The 21423-nt window shown below is 34.9% G+C and overlaps 1 protein-coding gene and 1 long non-coding RNA gene across 3 annotated transcripts in view; both read right to left on the bottom strand.

The window, feature by feature from the left end:
* LOC113934743 overlaps positions 1 to 21423 on the bottom strand; it is a 281624-nt gene that overhangs the window by 39649 nt on the left and 220552 nt on the right. The gene's annotated exons all lie outside the window — the stretch shown is intronic.
* Positions 27 to 21191, bottom strand: LOC113934742 (40S ribosomal protein S17-like). 2 transcript variants are annotated; one of them, XM_035723680.1, is made up of 3 exons: positions 20741 to 21191; positions 5092 to 5096; positions 27 to 37 (listed from the first exon to the last, which is right to left on the bottom strand). In XM_035723680.1, exon 1 carries the CDS (start codon positions 21174 to 21176, stop codon positions 20769 to 20771), a length of 408 nt encoding a protein of 135 aa, XP_035579573.1. In that variant the 5' UTR covers positions 21177 to 21191; the 3' UTR covers positions 27 to 37; positions 5092 to 5096; positions 20741 to 20768. The 2 variants fall into 2 exon arrangements, with proteins under 2 accessions (XP_035579573.1, XP_035579572.1); XM_035723679.1 differs by lacking the exon at positions 27 to 37 and having other exon boundaries at positions 5092 to 5097; positions 20735 to 21191.

Here is a 21423-nt window from a genome sequence, read left to right as displayed (position 1 = left end):
TCAGCAGGGAGCCTGCTTCTCCCTCTGACCCTCTTCCCTCTCGTGCTCTCTCTCATTCTCTCTCTCAAATAAATAAATAAAATCTTTAAAAAAAAAAAGTATCACTATCAAATTAAATGAGCTTCCCCCAGGCAAGCTAATATTGCTTTTGCCTGAAGGCCAGCTCAAAAATGAATCATGGGGGAAACAAGTCATATAAATAAAATAGATTTTAAATTAATTCCCTGTGTAGACTAACTTGAAAAATAAACCTTAAAACACATTTCTAAATTTTGCAACAACAAAGTAACTTCAGTGATGGCTGACTACTGTAGGCCAGATTAAGTACTCCCTAATGACCACTGATTTCTTCTTTTACATTAACATAAATATGATTACATAATCAAATCAGCTTATAAACGTCTCATAGGTCAGACCAGAAAGTGATTTTTAAACATGAAAAGTGGTAGATAAAAGCAACATAGGATTTGTAGTATTCACTGATGCAGAAGTCAGCTGTTTAATGCTACCTATTTAGTGCTAACTATTCCAAAAAAATTGATTCAAGACTATCTTTAAAAGCCAGGTATACAAGGTATACATATTTTCTCATCCTGTCAAGTTTATTTGGGCTGCTATTTACACAGATCCATCCCTAACAAAATTGAAAGTAACATGTTGGAAATCATTTATTTTGCTTTCCTTTCATCTAATTACTACGATATTTTAGGCCACCCATTATCCATAGAAAGTAAAACGAATGGGCTGGGGAGTGAAGGGATCTTCTGTGAAGATTATGAAAAGAAAAAAGAAAAGAAAAGAAAAAGTGCCTCTACAGAAGGGCATCTTGAAAGCACATAGTTTACTGTCTCAGTTAAAAAGTCAAGAGTTCTACCTGAAGTTTAAACAAATATAAAGTTAGTCGTCTGTGTCTCAGGGAAACCAGGATATCTGTGTCTGCTAGTTAACATTGTGAAGCTAGTTAACATAATCAATATGAAGGGTAATCTACCATCTTCAGAAATCCTATGGGCACTTTGGGTATGGAGTTAAAATTTTGATCTCCTATGGGATCTTCCTTGGTGTAATTATAGGGGCTGACCTTGGGGATAAAAGTTAATATTTACATTTAACTCTGGTCCTCTCACAATGTGCTATTGATTTGTTTTGGAACCCTGCATGTCTAATTTCCCCCTTAGTTTTTAAATTCATCGAACTGCCCTCTAAGTCTCATGGGAGTAGTGAATAACAAATATTTAACAAAAAACATATTAAAAAATATGTTTTTAATGGAGACTCACACCAACATTTAGTGTCATGTAGATCTAAAAATGGATCTTTAAATGGTGGAATGCCCAGTATTGTGGTAGGTAGTGTATACTGTGTTCTATATCCATCAGGAAATGTGGCTGAGCTGCCAACAAGTAAAGCAGTTCTCTCTAAAGCTTGGTAAAAGAGCTTAGTCCTCTTGTCAGGTGAGTTTTTAAGCAATGTATTTCACCTCTTTATTAATCAGGCTGGTGCAGCAGGTCAGAGGACACAAGTCCTAAATGATCTATTTCCCCCTTAAATACAGAGATTTAAAGAACATTATTTTCTCAAGTATTAAATTATCCAGAAATAAAAATATATATGTAGACTTGCAGATAAGGAGGGAGTAAGGGAAGGAGAAAGACCATTTTGGGAGATGACATTATAATTGTGATGGTCTTACTAACAATGAGGCAGAAGAAAGAGAAATCAAAGAATCCATCCCATTTACAATTGCACCAAAACCTAGGAATAAACCTACCAAAGGAATAAACCTGACCAAAGAGGTAAAGAATCTATACTCTGAAAACTATAAAACATTTGTGAAAGAAATTGAAGAAGACACAAAGAAATGGAAAAAAAAATTCCATGCTCATGGATTGGAAGAACAAATATTGTTAAAATGTCTATGTTACCCAGAGCAATCTACACATTCAGTGCAATCCCTATCAAAATATTATCAGCATTTTTCACAGGGCTGGAACAAACAATCCTAAAATTTGTGTGGAACCAGAAAAGACCCCACATAGCCAAGGAATGTTGAAAAAGAAAACCAAAGCCACAGGCATCACAATTCCAGACTTCAAGTTGTTTCACAAAGCTGTAATCAACAAGACAATATACTGGCACAAAAACAGACAAAAAGATCAGTGGAACAGAATAGAAACCCCAGAAATTGACCCTCAAAACTATGGTCAACTAATCTTTGACAAAACAGGAAAGAATATCCAATGGGGGGACAAAACAGTCTCTTCAACAAATGGTGTTGGAAAAATTGAACAGCCACATGTAGAAGAATGAAACTGGACCACTTTCTTATACCATACACTATAATAAATTCAAAATGGATGAAAGACCTAAATGTGAGACAGTAATCCATCAAAATCCTAGAGGAGAACACAGGCAGCAACCTCTTTGACCTCAGACACAACAACTTCCTGCTGGACACATCTTCAAAGACAATGGAAACAAAAGAAAAATGAATAATTGGGATCTCATCAAGGTAAAAAGCTTTTGCACAGCAAAGGAAATAGTCAACAAAACCAAAAGAAAACCTACAGAATGGGAGAAGATATTTGCAAATGTCTTATCAAATAAAGGGCTAGTATCTGAAATCTATAAAGAACTTACCAAACTGAACACCCAAAAAACAAAAAATCCAGTCAAGAAATGGGCAGAAGACATGAACAGACATTTCTCCAAAGAAGACATCCACATGGCCAATAGACACATGAAAAAATCTTCAACATCATTTGGCATCAGGGAAATATAAATCAAAACTACAATGAGATACAGCATCACACCAGTCAGAATGGCTAGAATTAACAACTCAGGAAACAACAGATGTTGACAAGGATGTGGAGAAAGGAGAACTCTCTTACACTGTTGGTGGGAATGCAAACTGGTGTAGCCACTTTGGAAAACAGTATGGAGGGTCCTCAAAAAGTTAAAAATATAACTACTGGGCACCTGGGTGGCTCAGTCAGTTAAGCATCTGCCTTCAGCTCAGGTCATGATCCTGGGGTTCTGGGATGAAGCCCCACGTCAGACTCCCTGCTCAGTAGGAAAACTGCTTCTCCTTCTCCCTCAGCTGCTCTCTCGTGCGCTGATGCTCTCCCTTTTAAATAAATAAATAATAAAATCTTTTAAAAATTAAAAAACAATTAAATAAAATAAAAATAGAGCTACCTTATGACCCAGCAATTGCAGTGTTAGGTATTTATCCAAATAATACAAACAGTGATTCGAAGGGGCAATTGCACTCTAATGTTTGTAGCAGCAATGTTCACAATAGCCAAACAATGGAAACAGCCCAGATGTGCATCAACAGATGAACTGATAAAGAAGATGTGTGTACACACACACACACACACACACACACACATACACACACACACACACATATGATGGAATATTATGCAGCCATCAAAAAGAATGAAATCTTGCCATTTGCAATGACGTGGATAGAACTAGAGGGATTATACTAAACAAGAATAAGTCAGTCAGAGCAAGACAAACATGATATGATTTCACTCATATGTGGAATTTAAGAAACAGAAGGGATGAACATAGGGGAAGGGAAGGAAAAATAAGATGAAAACAGAGAGGGAGACAAACTACAAGAGACTCTTAACTGTAGGAAACAAACTGAGGGTTGCTGGAGGGAAAGAGGTGGGGGGATGGGTTAACTGGGTGATGGACATTAAGGAGGGCACTTGAAGTAATGAGCACTGGGTGTTGTATGCAACTGATGAATCACTAAATTCTACCCCTGAAAATAATAATACACTATATGTTAATTAAGTTGAATTTAAATTAAAAGAAAAAATAATTGTGATGGTCTTTAGGACAATAATTACAAATAGTATTATTCCAGAAATGAAAACACAAATAGCTGGTAGGTGTGCCTTTTGCATATTTTCTTGTAATAACTGACAAAGATTTATGATTGTGTATTCATTTAACTGCAAACCTCTTCACCATCACTTATTACCTAATTTTCTCATCACAATCTTAAAATAATGCCAGAATGTTCCTGGATGGGTAACCTACTTTTGGATAATGCAGCTCCCCATAATAATCAATGGGCTTTTTGAGGCTGGGAGGCTGGAGACAGAGTACTGATAAGGGACACCCGGACACTGGCTCTGCCTCTCTCTACCCCTCATGTGTTCTCCACAATGTAAGAAATATGTTTACTGATTCTGATTTTGGCTGGAGGATCAGCAGGGATCAGATCCCTGTAACTATTTCTTTTTAAAGGCTTACATACTATAAATTCCTCCAGATGAGTGAGGAAATGCCATGTGAACATAGACTGAAGTTCAACAAGAATTGCACTTTGCAGAGTCTATATGATTCTACCCTTGGGTAAAGGACTTAGGCCTAATAATCACCAACTGCTGCTACATGTATTTACCACTGTTATAGATGTTGTGTCTTAAACTTCTGTCAAGTCTTCTTTTTTTTATTTTAAAAAATTAAATCCCAAATGTACTCTGATTTTATTGTGTCTGTGGTATACATGGAGGTGGCACCAGGGATGGGTGGGGTAGGGAAAAGCTCACACATAATTGTGAATTTCTTTCTAGCCAATTCATAGCCTACCTGAACCAGCACGACCATTGCATTTGGGAGGCTTTGGAACTTCTCTAAATATTTCTTAGAGATATAGCTGTATAGAGATTAGCATGTTTGATATTTAGAATCAGAGAAGTTGAAGAAAATATTACCCAAAATATAATAGCTGTAGAGAGACTCTACTTGTAATGATTTTTAGGCATAAAAATGACCGATATTAGTAAACATATGCATTTTTCAGCATTTTACTTCCATTATTAAATATGTCTTACCAAAGTTCTTTGAGATAGATTTCCATTATTGTCATTGTAATGACTGTGAGAGGTAATTACATAGCCTAGACCATATTGCTAGGAAGCAGTGAGGCAGGGATTTGAATTTAAATACAACCATATTTTTATTTATCACTTCCAAAAATAAAGGGTACACATATGCATGCATGTGTATGTATGCATGTCTTGAAATAAGACAAATTGATGAAAGTGGGCTCTGGGACCCGACGATCTGTATTTGAATCCTTACTCTGGTATTTACTAGCTTTGAGATCTTGTATGATTTAATTAAACCTTCTGAAATTCAGTTTCCTTATTGGATGCTCAGTTCCTAAATCCATTAGTAATTTGTAGTTGCAAAATGTAATCATCTAATCCTGTCCTTTGTATTATGTTTATTTGCTGGGATACTTTTATAACAAGACATGCCCCCTATTCTGCTATTTTGTTAACTAGTGGTGGGCAGAGACCATACAGGAAATGCAAGATAAATGGTTGACTCTTTTATTTCACTTATTAGTTTTCAAGATGATTTAATTGTTTCTCATTCTCTGAAGATCAATTTTTAAAATGTCACTTTGAACTCACGGATTTATACATGTTTGGTAAATTTCAATTAATTGCAATGACTGTGTTTATTAATTACAAATTAACCCAGTAGAGGACTCTTCAAGTTGTTTTCTGAATCATTTTGACATACATCTCTAGAGTCTTTAATAGCTTGCTTGCTACCTAATTTGAAAAGATATTCTGGGTTCATCCTGTCCTAGACCTGCCATTTCTCCAAGAAGCCTGGTTTCAAAAAACTATTTCAAAACTACAGTCTGGGGGCTTATAGACAGTCATTGCTACTGGGTTGGTCATTGCCTCTTGGTCTTTATAGTGGCAGAGTTAGGATACACACACACACACACACACACACACACACACACACACACGCACACACACACAAGCTTGTGCACATATATTCATACATATAAAAACATATTTTTCAAGAAACCAAATCCTCATAATAATGATGCTTCCAATGCAAATTCAAGACAACAGAATTTTTACTAAATCTCTTTTTTATTGCATCATTCTCCTCTTGTTCATATCAAAAATCCTGATTTTTGAGCATACAAAAGACAATAGAATTAAAATATTCAATCCCTATCGCTCATTTTCTTTATTCACTTCACAGAAAGTCTCAGAATATCAATATTACCACTGCCACCATAAATATGACTAATAAAAAGTTTTTAAAATTTGAATATGCTTTCCCACAATTTCTTATTTCTATAATTATCCTACATATACACACATATATACATACTTTTGTATATCTACACCATCTATATCATTTACATCAATCACTTGTATCAATGTGTATATCATCTCTCCATCTACAATCAAGGCATAGAGCCATTGCACACTGTATGGTTTAACTTCAGTTCTATGAGTAACTATATTTTAAATGCTCACACCAATCTTCGTATGCACCTCTACTCACATAGCTGTCAGAAGCTGATTCTATAGAAGATTCTCAAGGACTCAAGGAAACAATGGAGTTCCTAAATGGCAATAACAAGTTTTCTCTGCCCTTTATAAATCAATTAGTTTTTCTAAAGATACTATCATTGGCTCACATGGTTCTCATTTCCTTCCTTGTGTATCATTTTCCTCTAGAATTAGGTTTCTGTTGTCTGATAACTTATTTTCTTTGCCTTACTAGTCATTTTCTTTAGAGTCCAGGATTTTACTAGAATATTTCTTGCTATTGGTAATTTCAGACGATATTCAGACTGAATTTCAGATCATATTGAGATCATCTTTCAAAATGCAGCTTCAAATATCAGTAGGAGTGTTTTCTTAATTATAGTTTATTTTTTATTTTTTTAATTTTAATTCAATTAATTAACATATAATGTATTATTGGCCTCAGAGGTACAAGTGGGTGATTCATCAGTCTACATAATACCCAGTACTCATTACATCACATGCCCTCCTCAATGTTTATCACCCAGTTACTCCACCCTTCCATCCCCCTCTCCTCCAGCAACCCTCATTTTGTTTCCTATGATTAAGAGTCTTTTATGGTTTGTCTCCCTCTCTGGTTTCGTCTTACTTTATTTTTTCCTCTCTTCCCCTATGATCCTGTTTTGTTTCTTAAATTCCACATATCAGTGAGATCATATGATAATTGTCTTTCTCTGATTGACTTATTTCACTTAGCATAATACCCTCTAGTTCTATCCACGTCATTGCAAATGGCACGGTTTCAATTTTTGATGTCTGCATAATATTCCATTGTGTGGAATATTACATCTGTTGATGTTCATCTGGGCTCTTTCCATAGTTTGGCTATTGTGGATATTGCTGCTATAAACATTGGCATGCAGGTGCCCCTTCAGATCTACATTTGTTTATTTTGAGTAAGTACCCAGTAGTGCAATTGCTGGGTCATAGGGTAGCTCTATTTTCAACTGTTTGAGGAACCTCCATATTGTTTTCCAGAATGGCTGCACCAGCTTGCATTCCCACCAACAGTGTAGGAGGGTTCCCCTTTCTCCGCATCCCCACCAACATCTGTCATTTCCTGACTTGTTAATTTTAGCCATTCTGACTGGTGTGAGGTGGTATCTCATTGTGGTTTTGATTTGTATTTCTCTGATGCCAAGTGATGTTGAGCATTTCTTCATGTGTCTATTAGCCATGTGGATGTCTTCTTTGGAGAAATGTCTGTTCATGTCTTCTGCCCATTTCTTGATTGATTATAGTTTTGAGTATCTGTTCTTTTCCTTTGGTTTTCTTCAGGTACTCCTGTTATTTGTATGTAGGGACTTCTTCATGTATCTTCAACATTCAGTAATTTGTCTCAGATCATTTTTACTTCTTTTAATATTTTCTAAAATAAGTTGTCCATTAACCTTTTTTTCCTTAATGCTGACTTGTTAAGTATATTTCTTTCGTATTCTTTCTGGTTCAGTCTTCATATCTGAAGTGATTATTTCTTTTATTTTTAATATTTTGCTGAACTTTGTCACTTCATTTTTGATATTTTTCTAATCCTGGTTTATGTTGTTTTTTATTGTCTTTTATAATGTTCCTAATTTATTATAGATTATTTTGGAATAGTATAGCATAGTTTTGAACCATTTTGTGGGCATGTTTTTCTGTCATAATTTTAATTTTTGTCTTAAAGTTATTTGATTATTCAATTAGCTAATCCAGGGACAATGTGAGTCACAAAGTAAATTCTCAGAATTAATGGACAGAAATGTTTAGTTAATATTCAATAGTCAATTATTAATTTGTCAATTGATCAATAGTTAATTATTGAGTATTGGTCTATTGACCAATAGACCAATTATTTAGTCTATTGACCAGTAGTCAATTATTTATTATAAAATGATACAAAACTATATGTATATAGGAAACTCTATGATATAGGAACTATATGTATATAGGAAACTAAATGATACAATCATTTTATATACATATACATATGTATATGTATCCTACTACTTGGTACTTCCAGGGTCCACTCTGTTCTTGGTAGTGATATTCTATTGTAAAACTTTAGATAAAATGTAATTTGCAAACCCTTTTTAAAAGATCTTTTGCTACTTGACCTACTAATCAAAGTCTTAAGAAATTAGGCAGGAGGTTTTTTTTGTCTTTTTTTTTTTGAAACTTTTCTTGTAGTTACCCTATTTCTTAGCATCATTATAACAACTATTTAAAATAGTGGTTAAAGCATCATCTAATTATTGATAACTAAAAATATTTAGCTTCTAAAAAGCACACAATGCCAAATTTTTTGATGATGCTCACTTCCATATATTTTAACTGTTTTCAGAAACATATGATGGAATTGATAATTTTGCTGTAAAATATAATGTGTTTACATAATAATAAAGTTATGAAAATATATTGCCTAATTATTATGTCTACTATTTTTCATATGTCTTAAGTCAATAAAACTTATTGGAGTATTTTACTATTGATGCATTCTGTAGTTTAAAGGGATGAGGTATTGTGGCAAATAAAGTTTTAAAAATATTTTGCATTCATCTAGGACATTGCTCTTCATTTTAAGAAGGCACACAAAAGAATATCATATGGACTATTATATTAAAAATTAGAGAAGTTCAATTCAAATTGGAGATAAAATTTTCTACACTGTATATATGTCTATAAACTGGTAGCATTTATTTACATAAAAATATCCATAGTGATGTTCAATTTCAGAATATTTATAGCTAATCCAAAAAAATCAATCCTTTGATTTCTACTATGAATATTAACTGACCTATGCTAAATACAAGAAATAAATAAAACAAGTCTATGTTTACCCAGTGGATATTAATCATTTACAATAAAGTCTGTAATAAATATAAAAAACCACAGGTGTTGTAGAATTCATCTTGCTAGGTCTTTAAAATATTATTTCCTCTGGTTTGATAGGGCCAAGTGATGTTTCTAGAGAAAATCTCAGATGATTTATAAACTATATCTCAAACATATGATTTTTAATATAGACAGCATTATGTAGTGGTATGCTAGCTAATTGTTGACAGTAAATCAGCCATCACATTTATGTGACATGTTTCTCCACATACACAATAACATTAAACAAACCTACTACATTATATCAAGCACTAAGGTTTAGCAACTAAGTATTTAAGTATAAGCCTTATAAAAAATTATAAACAATTACAATTTTTTTTAAACTCAGAAATTATGCCCGGCACACCACAGGCTTAGAAATTAATTTTAAATCTAGAAATCTACATTATCATGATTATAATTATTACTATTATCATTATTATCACCTTGAAGAAACTCATTGCTTTAAAAAACTATTGTTATCAGATACTTGTTACTATTTCCATTACATTTATAAAAATTAAGAGTGCCTAAAAGTAATAATCAATAAAACTTATAATCATTCAATATTTATTAAGTACCTTAAATTTATTAAGTAAATTTTATTTAGTTTGTATAGTTATCTATTAAAATATGGTGTTTGGTTAATAGTCCCATACAGCTTGACCTAGGAACCTCCAATATGTTTTTTTAAACTTTAATCCATAACTCTTAGCATTGTACATAAGAATAAAATTGTTTTACATTTTCATTTTAAAAACCCACATACACCTCTTTACTCAAAGCTTTGGAAATGTATCTGTGACTTTTGTGAATTCACAGTAAAAAATAAGAATCAAAGTTTAAAATATAAGTTTCATTACTTCTGATAAGGACTGTCTCTTATATGTAAATTTGAATATATTGTTTTTTATTTGTCATGTTATTTGAACATTTGACTTTTTCTTCTATTTCTTAGTTTATTTCTTATTTTGAAAATGATGATACAGATCACTATCAGTATAGAAAATATGACTAATATTTGTTAAGTGTGGAGAAGAGGGGAAGCAGCTTATAAAATAGGACAAAGTATGACCCTGTTATTTTTTAAGTGTTTATTTAAATTCCTGCTAGTTAATATACAGTGTAATATTAGCTTCAGGTGCACAACACAGCCATTCAGCACTTCCATACAACACCGCGTGCTCATCTCAAGTGCCCTCCTTAATCCCCAGCACCTATTTCACCCATCCCCCTACCTACCTCCCCTCTGGTCACCATTACTTTGTTCTCTAGAGTTAAGAGTCTGTTTCCTGGTTTGTCTCTCTATTTTTTTCCCTTTGCTCATGTGTTTTGTTTCTTAAATTCCACAAATGAGTGAAATCATATGATACGTGTCTTTCTCTAAAGTATGACCCTATTTTTGATAAACATACCTACATTTATCTTATTTTTATAGCTGCTAGGTTTCTAACACCTTTATATTTCTTAATTTTCTTTTCTTTTTTTATTGTTATGTTAATCACCATACATTACCTCATTAGTTTTTGATGTAGTGTTCCATGATTAATTGTTTGCATATAACACCCAGTGCTCCATGTTTCTTAATTTTCTTAATCTATTGAGTAGAGTCAGTTTCCATCTTTGGAAACCAAAAGGGACAGAGCTTCCTCCTTCTGTGTACTGGCCGCTAGAACATGAACATATTCAGGTTTTCCTTCACAAAATTTGAAACTGCTGACAGACTGACATGAATAAATCCAGACAGTATGAAAATACAATTTTGAAAGTCCAGTAGTGGAAATTATGTGAGGTCCAGTCATGTGGTATCAGCAGTGCAGCCTTAATGAGAATTTTGAGGCATGGCCTTAGCTGTTTTTATTACCGAATATTTCAGTCATACCCTTGCTGTGAAAATCTGTCCAATACATCCTTTTTCTTTTAAACTTTGCTCTTAAATGTTTTCTTTTGTACTGTTGCTGGAGACCAAAACAACAGAACAGAAAATGTATTTTATCAGAGGTATCAGTCCCTCAAGAAAATATAAGAACTCTGGGGTCTTTTAGCTGACTGTATTAGGGCTGATGACAGGAAAATTTCATTAGCATTTTGAGAAGGAATCCTAAATGGCATGTATTTTACAATGAGATTACATGTCTTATTTATCATAGTCTGTGGTCACCCACTGGAGGCGAAATTTCAGGGTGTAGTCCAGATGCAGTCATTAAGTACTATGAAGGTTAAGAGGAATTCAATGACTGCACAGTTAGGTACATGCTTTAAAATGCACTGGATAGATGTCCGTCAACAGATGAATGGATAAAGAAGATGTGATATATATATATAAAACACACACACAATGGAATATTATGCAGCCATCAAAAAACCTTGAAATCTTGCATTTGCAACAGCATGAATGGAAGTAGAAGGTATTATGCTAAGCTAAATAGGTCAATCAGAGAGACAAGTATCATATGATCTCACTGATATGAGGAATTCTTAATCTCGGGAAACAACCTGAGGGTCACTGGAGTGGTGGGGGGTGGGAGGGATGGGGTGGCTGGGTGATAGACATTGGGGAGGGTATGTGCTATGGTGACCTCTGTGAATTGTGTAAGACTATTGAATCACAGACTTGTACCTCTGAAACAAATAATACATTATATGTTAAAAAAAAAAAAACAAAGAAGATAGTAGGAAGGGAAAAATGAAGGGGGCGAATCAAAGAGGGAGACAAACCATGAAAGACTATGGACTCTGAGAAACAAACTGAGGGTTTTAGAGGGGAGCGGGGTGGGGGATGGTTTAGCCCAATGATGGGTATTAAGGGGGGCACGTATTGAACGGAGCACTGGGTGTGATACACAAACAATAAATCATGGAACACTACATCAAAAACTAATGATGTAATATATGGTGACTCACAAAACATAATAAAATAAAATTTAAAAAATAAATGCAGTAGAAAAAATAAAATAAAATTCATTGGATAGCATAAAGTGAAATAACATTCCCACATTTCTCAATTTTCAGCTAAAGGAATACAGTAGTCCCCCCTTATCCATGGAAGATAAGTTCTAAGATCCCTATGGATGCCTAAAAATATGGATAGTACCAAATTAAATATATACTCTTTTATATTATATATATATATATATATATACTTGTCTTTCTCTAAAGTATGACCCTATTTTTGATAAACATATCTACATTTATCTTATTTTTATAGCTACTAGCATTCTAACACCTTTATATTTCTTAATTTTCTTAATCTATTGAGAAGTATAGAAGGTATATATATATATATATATATATATACCTATGATAAAGTCTAATTTATAAATTAGGCAGAGTAAGAGATTAACATCAATTAATAATGAAACTGAGGGTTCTAGATGGGAGGGGTTGGAGGATGGGTTAGCCTAGTACTTAATGACGGTATTAAAGAGGGCACATACTGCATGGAGCACTGGGCGTGATACACAAACAATGAATCATGGAAGACTACATCAAAAACTAATGATGTAATGTATGGTGATTAACATAACATAATAATAAATAAAAAATAAAATAAAATGTTATATAAAAATAAATAAAATCTTAAAAAATAATGAAATAGAACAATTACAACAATATGCTATAATAAAAGTTATGTGAATGTGGTCTTTCTCAAAATATCTTACTACACTGAAGGCGCCCTTCTTGTGATGATGTGAGATGATAAGGTGCCTGCATGAGAGCAGAAGTGAGTGACGCAGGCATTGTGATGTCACGTTAGGCTACAGCTGACCTTCTGACACTATGTCAGAAAGAGGATCATGTGCTTCCGAACTGTGGTTGACTGCAGGGAACTAAAACCATAGAAAGCAAAATTGCAGGTAAGAAAGAACCACTGTAGACTGAAACCCAGTGTCCCCTATTTCTTACAGTTTTGGCTGAGGTAGCCAAAACTACAAAAGCAAAATAATTCTATGACTGATTATTTCCAATATCAGTTCAACTCACAGGATTACATCTATAAGATGAATTAGAGTATTGATCTGGAAAGAGTTATACCCAGAAATTGGAATGGGAATACCCCAAACTGCTGATCCTCCTGGTCTGGCAAGTAACTTTTCATAACTTGCCTTAATAGGTTGTTCCTGCCTAGATTGAAGATGCTATTACTCTTTTTTCCTAAAGGAGTTAACTTTCAATAAAAAGCCAATTATCCACACACTCTCCGCCCAGCCTCCCCGCATTGTGTCCTCTATATACAGTGAGATTCCATCAAGATTTGAAGGGCTGATTGAAGAATGAAAAGTTTTACTCTTGGAAAAACTTCAGAATTTTCCTTATTAATAAGTAATTTGAAAATTAGTAAATCAGTAGTTATTGACATTGTTCACCAAGATGAGGGGGAACAAATTTTTAGATTGGGCTGAAATTACAAATAGGAATAAACTTGTCAGAGTTTCTATACTCATTATGCTAACCTGGACCTCTGGGTGATTGCAATAGTTCTCTTGGCTGGTTTAGAAAAATGTGGACCCAACCATCACCCTCATCAAATAACACTGTAATGCCAGAAATTACTTAATATATTATAGAGTAAGGAATCCAAAATATTGAATAAATGGAACTATTAGAGGTGACTTTTTTTAATTGTGAAACTTACCTAATTAGTCCTTACAAAAACTCTCCTTGGCATGAAGGTAATCAGGTAACCAAAAATCTTGAGAAATGCACAGGTGAGTAGTGTCAGTTTTATGACACTTGCTTTTTTTAAGATTTATTTATTGATTTTAGAAAGGGAGATAGAGAGAGCTCATGTGTGCATGAATAGGGGGCGGGGCAGAGGGAGAGAGACTTCAAGTAGACTCCCTACTGAGCACGGAGCCTCCCTTGGGCTTGATCTCCAGATCCACGGGGTCATGACCTGAGCCGAAACCAAGAGTTGGACGCTTAACCAACTGAGCCACCCAGACACCGTGACATGTGCTGTTCTGTAGACTAGATTCTACTGTTTTGTAGACTAACATGCCAGAGAAAAGCTCTGGTTGAAAAAAGACCTCTGAGGGTGCCTGAGTGGCTCAGTCAGTTGGGCATCTGCCTTTGGCTCAGGTCATGATCCCAGAGTCCCTGAGTGAGCCCCACATATGCCTCCCTGCTCAGCGGGGAGTCTGCTTCTCCTCTGCCCCTTCCCCTGCTCATGCTCTCTCTCTCTTTCTCAAATAAATAAATAAAATCTTAAAAAAAATCCCAGATTTCAATATGACTGGGTAGATCTTGGGGTAGTAGAGAAAAGAAACTATAATGAACCACCAGAAAAAAGTAGACATGTTATCATGACAGGAGACAGGGTCTACTAAGATATAACTACTTCTGCAGGATATCTATGATGCTATTTGTATCTTCTTCAGAATGAGAATAAATATACAATCAATTGAAGTCCTAAATAGTAGAAATAGTAGATATATATAGTAGATATATATAGTAGATATAGTAGATAGCAGATATGATACTAGGTGACCTATATAATAGTCATTCATTATATGTTCCCTGTTAATAGAACCTAATTTTGTTCAGGTACACAACACTCATGAAATTGATTCCTATGTCCATATATTCTGATATCTAAATAAATTATGATTATTTCATCTGTATCGCTAATGATTGATTTAGGTCTGGGGGACTGTAATAAAACTATGAAATATGAAGGGAAGACTTCTAAGGGCTGCCTGGAAAGGAGTCTCCTTTTTTTTTTTAAGATTTTATTTGTTTATTTGTCAGAGAAAGCACAAGTAGGGGGAACGTCAAGCAGAGGGAGAAGCAGGCTCCACACTGAGCAAGGGGTCCCATGCAGGACTTAATCCCAGGACCCTGGGATCATGACCTGAGCCACCCAGGTGTCCTAAGGAATCTGCTTTTAAAAAGAAACACAGGAAGAGACAGGCACTCTTCTATCACTACACTATAACATGCCTGGATAGTGCCTGGAATTATAAGAACCATACTGAGATGACTAGACAATTAGCCTATAGACCAAGCTGGCATGATGAAAATAGCAGAGAAAAAAAAAAAATATATATATATATAAAGAATCTTTAGTGGGTTTTGGGGAAGCCAAATTAACCAATTGTGAAGACTCCTAATCTTTGGATTCCTTCTTAGAGAGAGAGAATAAAAGTTATTGTTTTAGACAGTTTAATTGATATTGCTTTTTACTTTTGAAAAAATAATTCCAGGTCTGGGAACGAAGGCATGTTTTACTGGTGTCAGGAGGATATTCATGGTTCCTCACACAATCCCTAACAAACACAGAACTCTCAAATAAAGAGAAGGCAAAGCCATGCAGTAGCAATAGAGATAGGTAATGTAAATCATTCCTTTAGGCTTCCACTAAAGGACCTGCAGGGATTTATCATAGTCCCTGTACTGTGAGAAGACCCAGAGCTACCTACCTGAGTTATTAGACAGTGGCTCTGATTGGTCCAACAATAATTGTTGAGTACCCAAAAGACCACAGGTTCACCAATCAGTGTGAAGGCCTGTAGGGTTGAGTAATAAATAGGATCCTTGCCCCAAATTTGCCTCATAATCAGCCCAATGAAGTCCCTAAACAACCCTGTGTTTATTCTATCAGTTCTCACATATGCATTTGGAAAAGATAACTCAGTAAGCAGCAGAAAACTTTCACTACTCCATTGGTTTAGGAAATAAGCACTATTTTGGCAGAAAGAGCCAACTAAAAACCTCTGAGGTCATTTCTCCCTATCCAAACAATTAATAAAAATCAATATCATTTCTCTGGGTAAAGCACACAATTTGTATAGCCATTTAAGACTGTAAACATATAAGGTGGTAATTACTACTGCATCCTCATTTAATTTAGTTTGGTCAGTGAAGAAATGGGTATGTCTCAAAGAAAGACCCTGAATTAGTGTATATCTAATTGATTAGTAATTTCAATTACAATTAGAGTTTCAGTTGTGGTTTCCTTCCTTGAGCTAAAACTAGCTTCTGGCTTATAGTATATAGTTATTAATCCAATAAAGACTTTGTTTTTCTCCAGCTCAAAAAAGACCAAGATGTTTTTACCTGATAGTAAAAGAATGTCATTTTACTAACTTCCTTTATTGTTATACCAGCCTCTCATTGCTGTGTCACAATAGACAGGGTCCTTAGTTATATAGTCATCTGACAGAATATAGGCTATTCTATTACTTGATGACATCATATCATTAGGACCAAGTTACCAAGGTGTAGAAGGTATCCTGGATAACTCAGTTTAACACACACATTAGTACAAAATACCAGTACCTGCAATTTCAGTGAACTTTCTAGGAATCCATTGATATTGGGCCAGGTAGGGTAATACTTTCCTAAGAAGACAGTTTCATTTGCTACCATTAGGCAAGAGGCACAATACTTGAACTTTTTTATATTTCAGAAGCAATAAACAGCATATTTAATTACAGTGCTCTGCCCATTATTGTTATCTGAAATGATGCCACTTTTGAATAAAACTCAGTGCAAAAGCAGGCTCTCTAATTTGTGACAGTGACAGTGTAAGTTTCTCTGCTACTGAGCAGATGCAATAGTGTACATAGTGTTTTTAACACATCTGGGTAGAGCATGCAGAAAGGAGCAGGCCCTGGAATGAGAGTCACACTGGAGACCACTGAGGTTTTGAAACAAATCCATGTTTTCTTCAGCAACTAAATCTCCTTTGAAAAACAGCTCTTGGCCTATACTAGAATTTGATTAAGTCCAACTATCTAAGCATAGGATAGCAGATGACACTGTAACCTTACTGAACTAGGTATTATCTACTTTGATCAAAAATTCAGAGTGACCAGCACAGGACTCCATTATCTTGCAGAAGTGGAATCAACTGAATGAATTGTATAAGCAATCCATGCAAACTCTCCCTCCCACCCTCCTGCCATATTGTAATCCCTTGTTCAATATTCAACTCTGATGTCATGGAAAGTAGTCAGTGACTACCACATGAGAGTAGTAGGTTAATGAGGAGGGAAATGCCGTCATCAGTTTTATGAAAGAAAGAAAGAAAGAAAGAAAGAAAGAAAGAAAGAAAGAAAGAAAGAAAGAAAGAAAGAAAGAGAGAGAGAGAGAAAGAGAGAGAGAGAGAAAGAAGGAAGGAAGGAAGGAAGGAAGGAAGGAAGGAAGGAAGGAAGGAAGGATGGAAGGAAGGAAGGAAGAAAGAAAAAAAGAAAGAAAGAAAAAGAAAGAAAGAAAGAAAGAGAGAGAGAGAAAGAAAGAAAGAAAGAAAGAAAGAAAGAAAGAAAGAAAGAAAGAAAGAAAGAAAGAAAGAAAGAAAAAGAAAGAAAGAAAAAGAAAGATTCTCCTTTAAATTATAATACTAGCTAGAAATAACTGCTACAGAATTATTCTCATTCCAGTTACTCTTGAAAGACTAATCCATCTAGTATGAGGAACTTTAAGCTGTGTATCTTATTCCCCACATTTTTCTGGAAGGGGCTTTGGCCTGAAGTAAAAATTCTACAGTAATTAATGGACACTCGGTTTGGACAGGTGTCTGGGAAAATGGGTAAAACAAGACTCAGGACTCAATGTAGTTTGGGGAAGAAGGAATGTGGAAGGACATCTTGGAGTAGCCCCCAGAATATGAGGGCATAAATGTTATATCTGAATGCAGAATTTAAGGGGCATTTGAATGCTAACAGAATGGAAGAAAACTCTTAGTAATCAGGTTGACAAGATGGTCTTCTTTGTTTACGTCAGTCACCTTCATTCTTTAGTCTGTGTTAGGCTCATTGACCATGTGACCATGGAAGCAGGTATGGAGGCCATGCAGATCCTCCATATGAACTTTCTCTCACCAATGCTCACATGACTACTGCCACTGATGAATGTCAAACTGGTCAACTAAAGTTGCCAACATTAAGATCATATTCCAGGGGGATAAACTAGTTACCCAACAGTACTGGGTAACTTTTTGCCACTTGATATAAAGGAAAGGGTGTAGTTTTGGGGATGATTTAACCCATTAAAGAGAAATCTTCTTGGTCCTCTTCAAGAGTATAGAGGGTAATATGGATAAAACACAGATGATTCCCTGGGCTGCCTGGGTTAATATCCTGGCTTTAATACCAACTAGTTGTGTGAATTTGGGCAACTCATGCAAACTTTGTGTAAACCTAACTTCCTCAACTACAAAATAAGGGGGAAATCGTACCTATATTCCAAGGTTATTATGAAAATTAGATGACTTAATATATATAAGACACAGGACAGCAACTGACATCATATTAAGTACCAGATAAGAAATGGTGAAATATTTTATATATGATTATGTGGAATAACCTTAAGAAATAAACATTCATTTTCTAGAAGATAAGGATCAGATAATGGAATGTCTATAATTAAGAAATTGATAATATTTAAATATGTAGAAAATCCTCCAAATTTTTGGAAATTATGTAATACTCTTTTATTTTATTTCTTTATTATGTATAAAAATGTTAATACAAAAATTTAAAACTTGGTTGACAATGTTTTATTTAAAATGCTATTATTGCAATGATATGTTACCAATTAAAAAAAGGAGAGTAGTAAATTGTGATTTATTTGTATCCCCTGAATTGTAAAAATTGTAAATAGATTGAGAGCATATATATTTACTCATTATTTCAATAAATCCTCCTGACCACTTAAAAATAAAAAAAGAGATGGTGAAATAGAATAGAAAACAAAAATATCTAGAGGTAGAAAACTAGTGGAAGACTATGATAAGTGATTATGAAACCTGTTTCAGGATTGAGTATTTGGGCCATTCCAGTTGCTAAAAAGCCTCAAATGTGTGGTATTAGCTGAAGATAAAACATAAATAGATAGTGGGTGGAAGAATTAATAAGCACCAATTATATCTTCATAACCAGTTGAAGAAATGAAGTCTATAATAGCTCTACCATGTTCTTTTCCCTAACTATATTATGTGTATAAGATTAAATGCTAACTTATTTTTTTTTACTTTCTCCCATATTTATCTCATTTTTTTTATATTACATGGGTGAGGGTTAACTTTTAATTGTAGTCCACAATTTCCAATATAATGAGATGGATCAACACAAAAAGAAATAAACACCACCCAGCAATATTATACTTGATACCAGGTGAGTGATGACAATTTGGGCTATTTCTGGGGGAAATGGTTTAACAAGAGATAGTTTTAAATATCTAAACTCAGGAGCAGTGTTAAGAACAGTGGATGTAGCTGTTGTATGGCCAAAGTACTAGAACATAGTAGACATGAGTCAATATCCATCTTCTGAGGTCCATCTTCTCCTTTTAGAATTATCTCTTTATGGCATGAATCCTGGTGAGAAGTAGGTCCAATGTTCCATAAATTCCCAAGGCAAAAGGGCAATACGGCTAAGGATATAGGCTTACCCCTTAGGTTTAGATAATCAATCTCCAACTCAAGTTTTTGAATTTTGATGAAGTAAAGCAAAGATCCAGTTTCACTGGAAAATCAGTCACGGCAGCTGTGAAAGTGTGAAAGTTCCTGCAGTGTCAGGGACGCAAGGAGAGGTACTGGGGATCAGCGCAGCATCCCAACCGGACTGGTTTGTCTTTGGCTGTGTTATCTGTTCCCCATCATTACTGCCTTTTTTCTAACTCTTGGATCTCCAGTTCATTTAGTACATTTCCTTCTGTTGCTCACAGTCAAGACACCTACTATGTGTTTAGATCTATATTGACATGTAGCTGTAAACATACACATAAAACAACACAAGGTGACTACTTGCATAAAATTTCTAGAAATTTGTGAAAATCCATAAATCCAAATACTAATAGTGGTTAACTCGGGGATATAGAATTTTGTGATTAACTTTTATTAATTTATAATTTTAATTTTCTGTACTTTCATACTCTTCCAGTGAATACTTTTATATTTGGGGGGGCACAAAATATGTCAAACTTAAAAAAATAGGTCTTGTTTTTCCTAATTGTAATTTTATCCTTCAATCCTCAAGCTTAATTTTCTCAGAGAATATAAAACAACAAAGATGAAAAAAAGTAAATATGACACACTTGATAATGGTGTGCCTGAATTTATTTCGTCATCTTAGCTCAATTCATTGGAGTGAGGAGCCAAAAAGACAAAATTGTGAAATTATGGGTATTAGGAAAAATACTGTGAGTTGGAAAGAGAGATGAGGGGATATACATACAGTGGGAGGTAAACGAGTTTTTACTTACATTTCTTCCAGTTTCGTTTTGTGAGAAATATAAGGAGATAAATTTAAATTCAGCAGAACCTGGCAACTGGACTGTTCATAGATAGAGAAGGACAACTAGCTATGAGTAACAATGAATGGAGGACCATAGAGCTAGATCCAAATTCCATGCTCTGCAGGAACTTTTGGTGAGAGAAGCTCAATCTACAACTTTAGAAAAGTTTATCTCAGTACACCAGAAAGTATTTTTGTCTATTTTTGTTTGTTTTTCCTGTTAAATTTCAGCTACATGTATTTTTTTTTTTTTTGTCCAAGGTTTATTGAAGATATTAGAGCACAGCAGAAAGATTCAAACGGCTCCACGTGGTGTTTTGAAATTCATCCCAACTGTAGGCTGAGTGACCTGCAGGTTGGACAGACTGCCAAAGTCCAAGAGTTTCAACATTTCCTTAGTGTCAGGGTCTACTTCAATGATCTCCTGATCCAGGGCTGAGACCTCGGGCACGTAATTATCCCTCCTTTCTCTCTCCTCCTCCTGCAGCTTGATGGCGATGCCTCGCACCGGGCCCCTCTGAATCCGCTTCATCCGGTGTGTGACATAGCCTGCGATTTCGTTGCGGAGCTTCTTGCTGGGGATGATGGCGATCTCCTCGCACACGTGCTTGTTGGTGTGGAAGTCGTTGCCCAGGCGTGTGTAGTACTTCTCAATGATGACCCGGGCCACCTTCTTCACAGTTTTGGTGCGGACGCGGCCCATGTTGGCGGGTATAGTAAAAGAGCTCAGCTACATGTATTTTAAAGGATTGTCTAGTGGTTACTAGCAAAATCATCTAAACTATTTTGCATCTCAGGAATCATACTTGGAGGTAAGTAGGAATGGTAGTGGTGGAGTTAACAGCAATGATTATCATGCCTTGTGTGTGTGTGTGTGTGCATGTGTGTGTGTGTGTACACATGTGTGTTGAGTATTCTGAGATGAGCTGAAACACAGTAGACTTATGAAT

The sequence above is a fragment of the Zalophus californianus genome, chromosome 13, assembly GCF_009762305.2.
Source record: "Zalophus californianus isolate mZalCal1 chromosome 13, mZalCal1.pri.v2, whole genome shotgun sequence".
Lineage (NCBI taxonomy): Eukaryota > Metazoa > Chordata > Mammalia > Carnivora > Otariidae > Zalophus > Zalophus californianus.
Note: the sequence above shows the minus strand (reverse complement) of the source record. Positions and strands in the feature narration are given on the sequence as shown.